Source organism: Caenorhabditis briggsae (genome assembly GCF_000004555.2).
Source record: "Caenorhabditis briggsae complete genome, chrI, whole genome shotgun sequence".
Lineage (NCBI taxonomy): Eukaryota > Metazoa > Nematoda > Chromadorea > Rhabditida > Rhabditidae > Caenorhabditis > Caenorhabditis briggsae.
Window position 1 is genome coordinate 8,119,710 of NC_013489.2, and position 16,394 is coordinate 8,136,103.

Here is a 16,394-nt window from a genome sequence, read left to right on the forward strand (position 1 = left end):
CATTTTCCTGATTCCAAATCTGTTTTCAAAAAGTGCATTGTCGCAGTAGTTTTCGAGAAAATTGGGTCGAAAGTTTCGAAAAATGACGTGGATTTTTAGTCTCATTTTCCTTCCTCACGTATATATGTTTTGAAGCTTTGAAAGAATGTGGAAGCTTCCAAGCATGCTTCATATTCTTCCTCACTAACCATTCGACCACCCTTCTTTTTTATTCTGTAAGTGTGTATGTGTTGATGGTTATGTGCTATTATTTAAATAGTGTTATTATTCCACTTTAATAGCATGTTTTGTCTAGTTATTCGTGTATTTGTATTTTGTGTGATTGTATTGTATTCCTTTTCTCTTTTTTTCCACGACGGAAGGTCGTAATAAATAAATAAATAAATAATTTTCCGACTTGTTTGGAGAACGAAAATCAGTAAGAAACCAAAATAAATTCGGAAAAAAAAATTATGTTAGGTTACGGTAGTGGTCGTTGTGGGAAGTTTGGCCACGGCTCCCGTTTCTCTTCCACAGCTTCTGATTTTTTTGCACCAGAATAATAAACAAAATGACTTTAAATTTTAATTTTTTAAACAATTTTAAAACTGACAAAAATTTATATATAAAACACTTTTTATTGAATTTAGATCAGATCACAGAAAAACACATTAATTAAAATTTAAACTTCTAACAGTTCAATCTGATGAAACAAAGAGAACTCTGATGATGGGATCATTGCGACGAACTGCTAGATATTGGTTCCACCTCTTGCGGATGATTGAAAATGACATAGGCTTCGCTCCCTCCTTTTGTAGCTAAAAAATTTCAAAAATACACATTTTAAAACAAAAAATCATCTCACCAATGAATCGATGATTGAGAATCCACCAGAAACGAGAAAAACGTAGGTGACAATAAAAGAAATCATGATAAGATGAAGAGAAATTGTAATCGAAACAGTGAATATAGAATATTTCATGCTGTCTGAATTCAGCAATTTCGAATCGTATCCTTCCATAAAAGTTTTCCAATTTTCCACCCAAAACTCAAATTCCACATAGAGAACCAATACGGTAGATAGAAAAACATTGAAAAGAAAAAGGAAGAAGTTTGCTTGATTATGAATTCCAATGCACTGTCCCAACCATGGACAATGATGATCTCTTCTGTAGATACACGTGTCACATGTACGACAATGACTGGTTAGACTGGGTTTTGATGTTGAACAAAATGTGCAGTTACGTCCAGTCGAGGTTTTCTGAAATTTCTCGAATTTTTCTGAAAACTTTTGATATTAAAATAGAGCATTTTTCGAATTAAATTTCTTCAATCAGTACAAGTTAAGTCTGTTATTAGACAAATACAATGTTGGGACAATAAGTATGACATACTTTGAATACCAGGACTCGCCCCATTTGAAAAAAAAATCAGAAGTTTCAGAAATTTTCCGATTTTTTTTGGGAAAAGTGTTTTTTATGACACTCCGTTTTTTTCAATCATTTTATTTAGCAGAATACTTTAAAAACTTATTATTTAACTCCGAAAAGTTTGTGAAAAGACAGATCGGGCCTAAAATTCTGGAAAAAAAGACCGACCCGGACTGTTGGAAGTATAAAATATCAAACACTACTTAACACCTGAACTATTTACCTTCGGCAAAGAAACCGGTTTAGCTTGTCTTGCTTTCCAAAAATGGTACGGTACACTGTAGGTCAACCATAAACCAATGAAAAGACGAATGCAAAAGTAAGGGAAGAAATCAATGCGTTGGTATTCAAAAGGAAGTTGAACAGTGAAGAAGAAAATGACGATCCAGGCAGTTTTAACGATTGCAATTGTGACACATATCTGAAAATTCGGATAAGGCTTATCGTAAAAGGTGTTCCATCAGATATACTTTGTCTAGAATCTTCATTAAAACCGGCCCATCAGTAATTGATTCGTCATTTCCCACTAATCTGGATCCGAACCGAAGAACTCCAAAAACTTAAAATATCTTTATTTTTCTTGATTTGTGTCATTGGAATACTTACAACAACGATTTATACCTCTACAAATATTCATTACAGTAATACTTATAATCTATATCTTCCCCCTTTCCCTTATAAATTCCACATTTTTTCATGCTGGCTGGATTTTTTTCTCGATAACCCAATAAGGTCACACTTGCTAACATAGATTTTTCGAGTTCAGATAACAGGAATAACTCCCTCCCAATTTGTTTATTCTGACGAAACCCACTACTACGACTACTATAACCAAACAAAATTGTAGTTTTTTCTCTATTTTCTGATCGTGTCAAAATCACAAACAAGCATACAATAGTGCCATAATTGGAGTCGTCGTGTTGGTAGTGGTCAGTGTCTGAAAAAAAGAAGGCACCAAGGATAGAGGCGCCTCTAACCAAATTGGGTCAAATTCGCGTCTTTTGTTGTCGACTGAATATAAAACTTTCTTTAATAAAATCAGCCGAAAATTGAGGAACGAGAGAGCAAAGGAATTGTTGTTGGAGTTTCAGAAGTCAAACTGAATAAACAATTTTTGGTTCCTAGAGTTTTTGGAACAGGAATGAGATTAAAGAAACAGTTAGGACTTTCTCAATATCTCAACTTCAGAATTTCTTGAACTCTGAATTTTCCAAATTCTGAAAATCGGGATTTGTCATATTCCAGAATTTCGGAAATTTCTAACATTTTTTTTTCTGAATATAGAAACGAAATTTTTAAACTTCCGAATTTCCAAATTCTTTTATCTCAGAACTATTATTCCCAAAATTTTGAGTATCTTAATTTTTGAAACTTGAAATTTCGAATTGGTCGAATTTCTGAATATCCGAATTAGGAATTTCTAAAACTGTGAATGTTAAATTTCCCAATCTTCCGTAGACCCTGAAAAAGGTCCCTGACGAAGTGACAAATTCTCTTTGTAAAATGACGGGTACTGTAAACGGAAGCCAGGAGGTTAAGGGAACAACTGGTGAGAAAATTGAAATCCATTGAAAACCAAAAATAATCAGAACAAATTTCTTCACTGTGCATGGATCGGGTAAGAAGTGACCCTAAAGTAACTTCATCAAAAAATGACAATTTGAAAGTGGAGCAGGCAAAAAAGTGTGAAAGATGATATGCTTTGTGCCAAGGTGTGGGAAAATTGATAAAGTGCTATAATGAGTGATAGGTGATCCGAAAAGCAGCGCCGACTCTCACCTGCGGTTTTTGTGCCTGATGACATTCTAAAAGATAGAGACAGAGAGATAGAGAGATCCGCCCGCCGGCTCCCTTGAGCACTCATTTTTATTGTTCCAGAGACAGAGAGAAAGAGAAAAAGAAGAGAAGGGAATGACTACTACTTTTTCTTCTTCCCGCCCTCCTCCTCTACTACTAACATCTTTTTCCCGTTCCCTTTTCGCTTACTTTTTTCCTGGATTCAATGTTCTCACTTTGAGAATTCAGGTTCCCAACATTTTCCATTTCGTTATTCTCGGTTTCTTTTTTATCACCGGTAGTAACTATTAACCCAAAAACTTCACACCCTTTCAGAACTTCGGTACTTAAACTTCCTCAAAATCCAAATCATCATCTCAAAAGTTTTGAAAAAATTCGGGATGATACTTTTATAATTTTTTGGAATTCCCCACATTCCTATTTTCCTATAGAATATTCTTTTTGACAAAGTTTTTTCAATGTCCATCTTATCAATTTGGGCAGATTTTTGAATTTTTCCATCTTTAGACCAGAGACACTTGTTACCAATAAGAGGTTGGAAACTATTTTAAAAATTACTTCCAGAACAAAATTTAACTTTTTTGTTAAAAAATTGCTGTAATACTATGAATTCATTTATAAAAACTAAAATGAACATATAAATATGCATGGTTTTTGAGATTGCCGGAAAAGTGAATACAGCAGAACCTAAAAGCACGGCGATTTTTCCGGATTTTTCGACCTATTTGTAACTTTTATGAGTGATGCAGGCACAAAACTATAAGACTCGGCAGTTTAATTTAAAGTTTTTGCATCGAGACCAACAAAAATTGATTTACTATAGTAAAACCTCAAAAATAAACTTTTATCAGAGGTTTTGCGTTAGAGTTTTTGTTAAATTCTAAGTCACTTTTAGAAAAAACGAAAGAGGAGAAATTGGGAGATAGTTAAGTCAAGTTTCAGCTGTAAAAATAAATCGAGAACCTGCTTGCTGTTTCCAGAAATAGACCCTTTTTGAGATTTTTTTTTTGTCTTTGGCAGCTTAAATCAAAATGACCGATTTTCAGAAATTAAAAACTTCTTGCTTTAGATGATCGTTATGATTTTACGGCTTGCATTGGGTTTTCAAATTTTGGACTGATAGAACTTTTGTTTGGATTGGATCTAGTAAAAAGAAAAGTATTCGAACTTATCCTATCTAAAGTATCTGAACATCTAAGCTTCCCGAAAATCAGTCGTAATCCACAATGCAGCTCCGAAGTCTGACTGTTTTTCCAAATCTTACTATCCATCTCCATTTGCTTTCATTCTCTCTCTTCATCTTTCTTCTCCTCGTTATTCTTCCTTTCCTTTCACTTTTCGCTTCTGTTTGAGCTTCCGGAAAAAGATCATAATCGGTCCGTCGTAGTCGTCGTCGTTGTCTTTTTGCCTGTCTACTGCCCCGCCCGTCTTCCTCTTCTCCTTCTTATTCCTCGTTTTCTGCCTTTTTCTTGTGCTTTTCGGATTGAATTTCAATTGCGTGTTTGCCCCGGCAACTCATCTCTCCGCCCCCAAACAGCGACCCTATTTTTTTTGTTTGCAAACAGACAACAACTGACAGAAACACCCAACTAAATAAATCAGTTTCACACTCTTTGTTAACTTTTGAAGTTTGAAAAAATGGATTTTGTTCGAATTCGTACCGTACACCGCTCTCCTCTTGGAGTACAGTAATCCAGAACTTTCTACTAACTTCGTTATACAATAGAAATACGTTCTCTGTCAACATATATGATGATCCTCTTGTTTATACAAAAGTTCGATTAGTTGAAAGAAATATTTATATCTTGCCTACTGTCTTGATTATTTTGAGACTTCAATGTTCACTCCGTTTCTCAAATTCCGAAATCTTTGAAAAAACTAGACAACAACTGCTCCGATATTCTCAACACAAGTTATCCATGTTCTTTTTTCTACATTTTCTTCTTTTTTTTCCTCTTTGCCATCTCATCTTTCTCTTGTAATTCTAGATTTCCCTATGTTTTATGAGAACATTGTCTCTTTTCTTTTATTTTTACCTTGAGTCAACTGATCATAATACATCGGGCTGTTTTGAACTGTTTCATTGTTCTTGACAGTAAATTTCAATTTTCGTTTCCAAACAAATGTTATCATACAGAAGTAAGACCGACTCCAACTAAACATTTTTATTGCACCAAAATGTTTGCAATGTTATGTATTTTCATAATATTCTTATGCATAAATTAAAAAAATTATTTTTAAAAAGCAGAAAAACCGAAAACATTGACACGGATGAAAGGCTTTCCACGGCCATGACCTAGGTTTCTCAATGCGCTGGAACTCGAATACTTGGCAAAATTACTAACAATGATAGTAAAAGATTCGAGTTAAGATACAAACGGAAATGTTTCCAAAATCTCAAATCGAAGCCATTGTTTTTTGAAACCGACATTTTCTACGATTCTCAAATCACCGTAAAGCCAAAAATAGCTCAAAAAATGCCAAAGTTGCTCAATTGGACTAATCACATTTGTTTCTGTGATTCCACTCATCAAATCTCAAAAGTGTGTGCTGCATCCTGAAAACTTCTTCTTCTTTCCAAAAGAAGAACAATAGACAGAGAGGTTTTGTGACTGGTAGAGGAAGAAGAGGACATAACAATAATTTTCCGGTTCATCAATTTTATGTGTGCTGTATTCTAGAAGGTCCTTCTCAAAACTAGTGCATCTGAATGTGTGTTTGTTGCTTTCCTTGGTCTAAAATAAGCCAAAGGAAACCAAATGTTTATATTTATATTCGCAAGAAGAAATCATCCTTCGCCAAAATCTCTTTTTGTGTCATTTCTTCCCAAAAATCGATCCTTTTTTTATAAACAAAATGATGGTTGCTCATGAAAGAGATGGGGGTGTAAGATGCACCAACAAGTCCCCTTTCTCCTATACACTTTGACTTTTCGACTTGTGGTCCTCTTTTCCTTTTTCGGGACGAAGGACGAACCATTCTCTTGGGACCCGTAACTTTCGATATGCCGTCTGTAGTGAACAAGCTTCTTCCAAATCACATCTTCTTTTGCTTTTCTCCCCTTCTTTCTACTGCTAAAGACACGAAGCTCGTTTCGTACATATATCCCGGAGGAATACGGTAGTTTTAGGTGATGAGATGCAAATGTACAAAATGTGATTTTTATGTGAACAAAACTGGTTCTTCCGTCTTAAAAACGAGATATCTCAAAAAGAGATCAGAAAGTGAGAGAGTAGATCTAAAACTCACATGCTCCCACCCCCCAAACCAATATAAATTTCTAATTTGGTGGCTTGACTAGTCCCGCCACTTCAGGCCACTTCTTTTCGTTCTGCAAAAAGTTGCTATTTTGAAAACTGAAAAAAAACAACTTTGTTTCCAATTTCTGAACTGTTTTGATCTACTTCTGTTAATATAACCAAAAATCCAAAACTACAGTAAAAATATTACCTCACGGTACCTTTCAGAAGTATCTTAAAAAGTGGTACCTTACACTCTAATAGAACCCAACTTTGAGATCGTGTATCTCATTTTCTGTAAAATATATTAGAAAGTGGTCTACTGACAAAATATTTATTGTGTTATCAAAAACCTTTTGTTAGTTTGCTACTTGTAGATATCATTCACAGAAACCGAGATAAATAGGCTCAAAGTTAGAAGTTCGTCTTCTTCTTCTCCTGCTTTTTTGAAAAAGCTGATGGACAAGTTAAGAAAATACACGTGTTAAGAAAATACACAACTGATGATGAATGAGCAATAAGGAGATGGTAGATAGAAAGATAGAAAGAGAGAGAGATAGAGAGAGAGAGAGAGAGAGAGAGAGAGAGAGAGAGAGAGAGAGAGGGGAGCTAGGCATCCGAGATTATAAGAAAACGCTTGAATTATTCCCACGCACCCAATAAAATCACGTGCAGGGATGACGTTTGATTTGGAAGGAAGCAGAAACTTTGGAGGAAAAATAATTTGAGATCGTTCTCTGGTGTTTCTGATTGTTCTATTTAATTTATGTGATTGACATACCGAACTATCAAATAGAAGCCCACCCAACTTGCCAACTTTGAGCTCATTTATTTTGGCTCCTGTCAAAGATATTGCAAAGTTGTCAATTAAAAAGTTGTTCATCATTATATTAGAAGTGTTTTGTCAGTTTACCACTTTTTGATATCTTGCATAGGAATTGAGATAATTGAAGCACAGTTGGCACTGTGTTGGGGACGAAAAATCTTTTAGGAAAAAAAATCAGTGCTCCAGAGCCCCGCCAGTATAGGGAACATTGAACGAAATGGTGTCTTTTAAAATGTTTTTTGTGTTCTAAGAAGCCATTATTCTTTTGTATCAGAATTCTCTTTGAGGCCTGGTCCAGGACTCCTGGAACAGACAATGACTGGCCATTTTCTAAGAAATCTCGCCAAAATTCTCTACTTCCTTCCTCTTCCTTCAAAGGAAATAAACGATTTCCGTTGCATAACAGCCATTTGATGTTTTAGAGAAAAAACAGAACACAATTCGTTCACCTCTGAAAGTTCTAGACTGGAACTCTAGTTGTGTTGTTCAAAAAAAATTAAATTATGGGATTATTTTGAACGGTAGGGGTTTGATGATGGCTGGTCAGTTTTTAACCTAAAACTTGTTGAGCTTATGATCTTTTGGTTCTCATTGCCTTCATTAGGAAGATCAGGTTTTTCGTTTGTGCACCAAAGAACTTTAGGTCATTCCGAGCAACAGAAAAAAACAGGGGAATCCCTCTAGCCGTCTCAATAGCGAACCTCTCATCAGACACGTGTTTCCTGCATTTGCAAACGTTTTTTTCGTGTTACTTCAGCTCGTCCGGTAGCCACTACACAACTAATCGGGGGGACCCGTGGGCTCTTTCTATGTCTCTGTCACCGCATACATACACGCACCCCAACCCCTTTTTGTCATGTCCATTGTTGCTCTGCTTTTATTCTTCTTTTTTTCCTTCTTCTCCTTTTTCCGACGACGCCACCGCCATCGTCGTTTTTACACCCGATTTTTCTTCTGCCATCTTCTGCTTCTTCGTCGGCGGCGGTGGCGGCGGCGCCAACAGCCATCAGGCTCTCGGCGATTCAATCTCCATTGTTCTTCGTCCATTTTGCGGCCTTCTCTAGTCTCAGACCACCCCTTATTTTTAAGGTCTTGGCACGAATTTTTTAAATAGTTAGTAGCGCAAGAAACTTTGACTTCCTTTTGTGAAAAGACGAAAATTGCAATACGACTTTTATTCCAAAAGGGGGGTAAGAGCAAAGTTTGCAACGTTTCTGATCGAGAAAAAAACCTAATAAGGAACATGAAAAGAACCATTGACTACTACGAAATACCTTTTAATGTTGCTAGACTTGTATGGAACGGATCGAATATAGTATGAACTCACTATTACATTAAAACCTGTAATAAAAGGGCCTCAAACTTTTAATTTCGATCCAATTTGTATCGGTCCCAAGACATAGAAACAATTGTCAACAGATTATTTGTTTATCATAGTATTACAAAAATTCAGTAGACACAATAGCGATATCTGGCATAAGAATTAAGAAAAATTAGTTCAAGCTTGACAGTGTGCACCCTTCTGTTACAAGCCTTACAGTAATCGTCGATGTTGGATCTAAAAAGATCGTACGAGTGGTTTGAAAAATCTGAGTGTAGCCCAATTTTGTATTCTTCTAGATGGTTCTCGAAAATTTTTTTTTGAATTCTCTCTAAAACTGAAAATTCTAGGTCACTTCTAGAAAAATGAATGATGGGAAAAAGAGGGATAGTTCAGTTAAATTTTAGCTGTATTTTCCGAATAATTCGAGAACCTACTAGCTGTTTCCAGAAACGGACTCATTCTTAATTTTTTTTGTATTTTGAAGCGATTTCTCGAGTTTTTGCAACTTTTCTTGAACAATTTATTTTTTTTTAATATTTCGATGAAAAAGTAACAATTCAGGTCGGAGTCTTGATTTAACCTGCCAATTCTTCTTACTATTGATCCAAAATTGACCAGAAACGTTTGTTACCAGACTTTTTATTTTTTCGAAATTGAGAACGCTATTAATCCGTTTTTGGGCAAGACCCGGTCAAGAACCTGGCCAATATCCATCCAAAAGCCTAACACCCGTCCATTTTATGCATAGAAGTCACAAGCCGTTAGCCGAGATTATATATTAACTTCATGAACTTCACTAATGCCATAAAGTATGAAACCACCGGCTTCTTCACCAGTCCCTTTTCAATAGATCCAAAATTTTCAGTTCATCCCAAATCTTGTTTCTTCCCAAAACCGAATCTGCCACAAATACTCTTTTCGTCTTTTTTTGAACAACAAAAAAAATATCTGGAAAAAGGGGAAGTAGATGACGACTAAAACTTTTTTGGGAACGAGACTACCACCACCCACAAAGAAAGCTTGCTAATTTTTCGCAACCCTTTCCGTTTTCTTCTTTCCATCCGGATTTGAAGCTCTTCTTCTTCTTCTTCTTTCCCGCCATTGCATTCTACACATACACTCTTCGCCCCCACCAATTTGGTGTCGCAGGGAGGCAGGGACCCCCCTTCCACCCGCTCTTTTTCGTATTTCACAAACTTTTTTGCTCGTCACCCCCCCCCCCCCCATCAACCGCCATTTTCTTCGTAGTTTTCTCTAATTCTCTGCCTCAAACCCTGTGGTTTTTTCGGCTCATTTAAGTTGTTTTTTTTGAAAATTCGCTTGAAAATTGCTTTTGTCTGAATGTTTTTACAGTCAGGCGACAAATTTTATTTCCATCAGTTTATGAATATTTGCCAAAAAGGATACGTCTAGGTTTGTAAAAGGATTCTGCTGGTGTTTTGGAGCGACCTTGTCAATTGTAGTTCCCGAAATTGAGACCAACAAGAAATCGGGACGACTAGGGATGATTTTGATCTCAAATTATGTTTTTCCATCAGTTGAATTTTTCTAATTCCATCTGACAGCTTCTGAGTTTTCCGAATAAAATCTAAAACATAATGTTATGATGTTTGTATAAGCTAAACTGAAACATTTTCACATATTCCCTTCTTCTGTTTCCACTTTTCCACCCCCATTCTTGCTTCTCCATTTCTCAGAAGTCATAGTGCGTTTTCTTTTTCTCTTTTTTTGAAAAAAGAAAAGAAAAGAAAACGAGTAGTAGAGTAAAACAATTGGAAGTTTTAAAAGTTAAACAAGAAGTTGAGAAACAGAAAATATGAAGCATAGTGGTGGGAAAATCTCCCTGGAGGTTTTTTTCGGTTCTTGATAAATTATACTTTTTATAACCGGAGAGTCGTTTTGATAAAAACCGGCTTCGAAAACACTATTTGAATCATACATACCGTAAAATACCGTAAGACCTGTAATAGAAGGGCCCCGCACTGTCAAGTTCCAGCTAATTTTTCTTGGCTCCTATGCAAAATATCAAAAAATGTGTCAACTGATAAAAAATTGATTATGATAAACAATTTATCAGTTGACAGTTTTCTTTTATCTTTGACAGGAACCGAGATAAACTGGTTCAAAGGTAAAAGTTAGGGGGGGGGGCTTCTATTACAGGTGTTACGGTATTTAACTATATCGAAAACTGATCCAAAATCATCAGCAGTATCCCGTTTGATAGTCCAAAATTGATTTAATCTTTTAATAATTATTCAGGATTTCTGAAATTTCTAAATTCCGAAACTTTCAAGTCCTTTTTCCTTTATATACTGTCCATCTGTCCTATATTTCCAAAAAATGAGGAGATTCTTAACAGTCTACGTCTCCTATTCGTTCTCATCTCTCGTCTGTTTTTTTCTCATATTGCGTGGTTATAAATTGTGATTGATGGCAGCTAATTTCGTCCCCGCGTCCGTCCGTCCAAAACGTCAAAAGAGGGACGCCGACATCCACTCTCTTTTCTCTCTTGTTTCTTTTGGCTCCGTGCACTTTTGCTCCGTTCGTTTAGCTACGAAAAAAATGACCATGACCTCGCTCTTCTTCTTTTTCTTCTTTTTAATATTTTAACCCTTTCTTTAGTATGTGAATCAAAAAAAGAGCAAGAGGCAAAAAGAAGAAAAGAAGGTCTTACAACAAAAAGAAAGAACACGGGAACGAAATGATTTACTTTTTTTTGTTCCGTCTGCTCTTTCTTCTTCTTCTTCTTCTTTTTTTCTTCTCTCCGGGTATTAGTCAAGTGTTTACGACTTCTTTCAAACAGACACTCTTCTCCTATTTTATGGTGTTTACACGAAAATGTGGGTGGAGTCATCTGGACTTCTTGGATTTTCAAGTGAAAACTTGCATAAAATTTCTGAATCGTTTTGGTCCTTGCTCTTCTTCTTTGAATCTCTTCTAGTGCAATCTCTATATTTTCAGAGAGGTCATCTGGATACCATCATCTGTCGCCTAGTCGCCTCGTCTCTCTCCTTTTCACACACTATCCCAGCCCATTCCATCAATAGAAGAACCGTATCTGATAGTGTTGTGTATTCGAACACATCACGGCATGCACCACGATGGATTGTGGCATGTGGTGCGTGTTCAGCGAGAGACGGCGACACGTCGAGAGACTCTGGCGACGACGTCTACTAGTCACTTCAGATGAGCGGAGGGCGAGGAGAAGGTACCGTTCTTCTTTTTTTTATCATTGATTATCATATATTTTTAGATTTCTTCGATTGATGCGAGGCTTCGATGCAGAAGATGTAGAAGTGATACGAAAAGCGGTGGAGAGTGATGGTGTCGATTCAAAAGCCTGTGCTCCGGGTCCTCCGATGGATGAACGGGTAGAGGAGGATCCTCCGGATGAAGATTCTGGTAGGTTTTTCGGATCTTGCGTTTGGAACTTCTGTTAGAATATAAGCCAACGTATTACCGTAAACACTAAGGTCAACTTTGAGCACATATATCTCGTTTCATGTGGAAGATATCAAAAAGAGGTCAGCTGACAAAATGTTTATCATAATATAAAAAACTTTTATCAGTTGATCACTTTTTGATATTTTACACAGAAACTGAGATAAAGGCCCAAAATTAAAAGTTAGGAATGGCGTTCTATAAGAATTGAATAAATGGGCAACTTAATTTCATAAGTTGAAAACCATAGGTTGCATTTTTTCAGGCCTAATACCTCAAATTGATCGTCCAATGAGTATGCCGTATTTATGTTGTAAACTTTGGCGATGGAAAGATTTACAAGTGGATGCAGCACTTCATCGATTAGAAGCACTACCTTGGTGTAGATTTGGACGAGTAACTATTAATAATGCCACTGGTGAGTATTTTATTTCAATTAGTATAAAAGGAACAAGAGAGATTCATCATCTGATTTAAAAAATGAATTTAAAACACTTCAGTGTCATGTTGTAATCCCTATCACTATGCTCTATGGATCCGTCCAGAAACAAACGGTGGTGATGATGATGGATCGGAGGACAAGAACTCTTCTGTCCATCAAAACAATCATAGATCATCACTTATTGGAAACGGACACATCACCTATCGACATCGAGATCGTCAGTTTTCATCTTTTTTCGTCTACAAAAAATGATTTCTTTAGACACACACGATGCAGAATTTTCAAAACTTCCTAAAATCCTGTCTGGTGAACTTCCGGATCGACCTCCACCATCAGTACCGACAGCAACACCTCCAGTTCCAGATGATTCACCTCCGTGTACTTCAAGAAGTTCACAGGATCCCGATGATTTAATACATTATCATCATCACGAGTCTAATCGATGTTAGTCTTTTTTATGTTAAAGCTATATTTTCAATTTTAAAATTATAGCATGGGCAAAAATGACGAGGTACGAGCGAAAAGAACAAATCGGGGATACGGTATGGCTGCACGGAGCATTTGCAGCTGTGGGAGTCTTATCAAAATCAGGTGATTTTTTAAATCTAAATATTTAAACTCTAAATTTCTGAAACTCCAGTCCACGACGCTCAATTAGAATGTAGTCCTTGGGACTTGAAAAATGAAGTCTCATTTGCTTTAATACGACAAGCTGATCCGATTGGCTCGACGAATCCAGAAGATGTTTGGTTATATAATAGGTTTGAAATAAAATAGTTTTGTTTAAAAACAATTTAATTTTATAGTGGAACTCGGCCGTTATTTCTATCCATGACTCCAAACGTATCATCAACAAAAGATACTCTTCGAAGGTTATCACCTGGATACTGTATACGAGTACATCGAGGAGAAGTGTCTGCATCAGCACCTGCAAGTGAACGGACTAAAGTGCGAAGGCCCAGCAAGGTAAGTATCTTGATGTCACGTCCAAAGCTTCCAAATCTGGGATTTCTGGGCCCAAAATAAAGTCCAAAGTGACGCCCAGCTCCCCCAGGATTACTAGTAAACACAGTTAAAACCAGAACGACCGTACACCCCTAGCGCGTCAAGATTTGCAAAAATTAAGATCTTTTTAAGAGGATTAAAAAAATGTTTTGTAAAAAGTTTTTTTTTCAAAGAACCGCTTGAAAATTGTTGCGGTCTGAACGCGCTAGGGTTGTACTGTCGCACTTGTTTCAACTGGGAAAATTGGAAATTCTGAGGGATCTGGTCGTCATTTTTTACTGCTTTCTGGTTAAATAATATTGATGTTTTGACGAATTTTTTTAAAAAAAGTAGCGGTTCTTTGTCCAAATGTTCATATCCATAAATTTTTGAGAATTTATATTGAACACTTGGATTTGTCTCCCAAAAACATCCTAAATTGCAACCCTTTCAGGACCCAGCACTGGCTCAACAAAATCTGGTAATATCAGTTGGCAAAGGATGGGGACCAAATTATTCCCGCCTATATCTAACTGATATCCCATGCCGTTACGAAGTGTCTTTCGCCTAGGAACCACTACTTCTTTTTTTTTTCTTTTTTTTTCATAAATAGTTCTCACTTCTTCATCCCCCGTGTCTTTCTCCAAATCTCTTCGTCTCACACACTCTCTCGCCTTTTCTCGTTTAAACTTTCTCTTTGTTTCTAGCATGTTGCCTGTGATCTTTTTTTGCAATTTTCACATAAAATTTTGACCCACCAAAAAAGTCGCTTTCACGATATAATGTTATAGGTTTTCCTTTTAAATTTCGCTTTGAAACGGGTGTCAAAATGTCTCATACAAAAACAACTGATAGTCCCATTTCCCTTTTTTTGAACAGAAAACTCCAAGCACCAGAACCAAAACATTCTCAAATCATCCCACGAATTGATCTTTTCTCTGTTTTTTTTTGTTTTCATATTCTGAATTTTCAAATTTCTCATTCTTCATTTTTTTTTCTTCATCCACTTTTAATCGCTTTCTATGAATATCAAATGAAGTGTTGATAATTCTTTTTGTCACAAAATACAGAAGTTCTATAAAAATCCCAGAACATTTCGCAACTCTTCCATCTTCTCTCCAATTCTCCAGCTGGCCCCAATCAGTGTGTGTCGCCCAGAAAAAGAGATAGAAAGTTTCAAAAACTTTTTTGTCGCACTCGACGGCTGCTCTCGGAGCAAGTCCATATGTCTCTTCTGTGGTGGCTCGCCCAATGCTCATTAGTCAAGTTTTCTCTTTTTCGCAAGGGCACATATGTACATACAGAAAAAAAAATTTTGTAGGTTAGTAGGTGTCTGTGAGAGAAGGGAAGAGAAACGGAGAGAGCTCTAACTATAAGAGCAAAACTTTCTTTTTGCTGAGAAATTGAACCCACGGGAATAATCGAAGCCCATGACTTCTTCCGTTTTTAGAATGAAAACGACTAGAAGGAGACGCCATTTGTTTCGGAGTAGGGAACCTATTTTGTTATATTTAACTTTTTATAGATGACATTATCATAATTAATGAACCGATTGGAAGTCAAAGGGTCAGGCAATTCAGACAATGTTCAGAAGATTTGCACTGAAGTTGAAGTGATCTCTGAGATAAGTATTCAGAATCGATTGTTCCAATGCTCCTATCTGCACATTCATTGTCTGCAACGCTTCTTCCAATTTGCTCACTGCTTGCTTTATCTTCACCAACGGAGCTCCATCACTGGATTTTGCTCCTTGTTCCTCGATTTGCTGTTTCAATTGTTCAATATCATCACTTATCCGATCAAGGGTTTCAGTTCGAGAACTCACGCCAACCGATGCTGCTCTTCAAAGAACTGTGGTTTATCAATAACTTCATTAATTCCACTCACTTATACTTTTCCCTCAATTCTGCTCTTGTATCAGTGGCTCTTTTGAACTTGCTCATCATACTAGACAACTGAGTATTCAGAGACTTTTCTCTAACTGAAATTCTTTCCAAAGTCTTTCCAATGTCTTTTGACATCTGAAAATTAAGAGGATTTTTTGAAACTTTAAAAGAAATAATTGAGACGGACACTATCCAAAAAGGGTCCAACATTTCCAATTTTTTGTTCAACTGTTTTGTGCATTGAGTTCATTTGTTCCAGATGAAGACGCCAATCTTTTGCATCTTGTCTCAATGTAATCTTTAATTGTGGAGCAACTCTCTCCACTTCTTGTTTCCAGGAAATCGAATCTGTGGTGCTTTGAAGAACACTTTGGAGAGGATTCTTCTGCAACGTTATTCACTGTCATTGATCTGAAAACTTTGGAATACTTACCGATTCTGTAACCAATCCCTGCGCCTTTAAATCAATTTCGATGACATTATCATCATCGTCATCATCAAGAAAAGTTGTCGGCTCTTCTGCCACGTCATCATCGTCATCGTCCTGCTCATCAACCGCTGTATCTTCGTCTTCTTCTTTTGGAGGAATCATTCTGAAAGCAGACCAGTTTTTCAATCTTATAAGTTTAAGAGGGGTACTTTTGCCACTGGAACCCAATTTGAACCAGAGCCGCATCAGCAAGAGTACTTAAAATTGAAATCACGTTTTCCCCGGCTCCAGATTTTAGCTTTGCAGCTGTGAAGTCAACTGGAACACCCTGTGAAATGTTGTTATTATTGATTAATGTGTTTTTTCTTTTGTTCAGGATTCCAAAAATCGTGATCTAAACGGAGAATATTCTCAAATTTCCAATCAAAATTTCGGTGTCAAAAGTTCAAAAAAATCGCGCTTTCGAACTTGTCTGAATGAAATCTTCCGAACATTGAGGGCATTTTTTCTTTCCATCCGTCTTCATTCTTCGGTTTTCTTTCAACCTGTTTTTGACATAACCAATTTAAGTGGACCAACTATTCACTCTTAATTCTACTTTTAATAAATATTTTCA

General features: G+C 36.5%; 3 protein-coding genes across 3 annotated transcripts; 1 reads left to right on the forward strand and 2 right to left on the reverse strand.

Annotated features, from left to right (window-relative positions):
• Positions 1 to 677: 677 nt before the first annotated feature.
• CBG02233 lies at positions 678 to 961 on the reverse strand (the record flags this gene model as incomplete). The annotated part of the gene is made up of 2 exons (XM_002639738.2): positions 678 to 797; positions 845 to 961. 2 exons carry the CDS (start codon positions 959 to 961, stop codon positions 678 to 680), a joined length of 237 nt encoding a protein of 78 aa, XP_002639784.2.
• Positions 962 to 11,696: 10,735 nt separating this feature from the next.
• Positions 11,697 to 14,033, forward strand: Cbr-tag-68 (the record flags this gene model as incomplete). Its single annotated transcript, XM_002639737.1, has 9 exons — positions 11,697 to 11,803; positions 11,849 to 11,997; positions 12,302 to 12,454; positions 12,537 to 12,695; positions 12,740 to 12,922; positions 12,971 to 13,069; positions 13,119 to 13,239; positions 13,285 to 13,444; positions 13,917 to 14,033. 9 exons carry the CDS (start codon positions 11,697 to 11,699, stop codon positions 14,031 to 14,033), a joined length of 1,248 nt encoding a protein of 415 aa, XP_002639783.1.
• Positions 14,034 to 15,038: 1,005 nt separating this feature from the next.
• On the reverse strand, positions 15,039 to 16,294 carry Cbr-che-13 (the record flags this gene model as incomplete). Its single annotated transcript, XM_002639736.2, has 6 exons — positions 15,039 to 15,303; positions 15,350 to 15,483; positions 15,536 to 15,733; positions 15,782 to 15,941; positions 15,988 to 16,106; positions 16,247 to 16,294. 6 exons carry the CDS (start codon positions 16,292 to 16,294, stop codon positions 15,039 to 15,041), a joined length of 924 nt encoding a protein of 307 aa, XP_002639782.2.
• Positions 16,295 to 16,394: the final 100 nt, after the last annotated feature.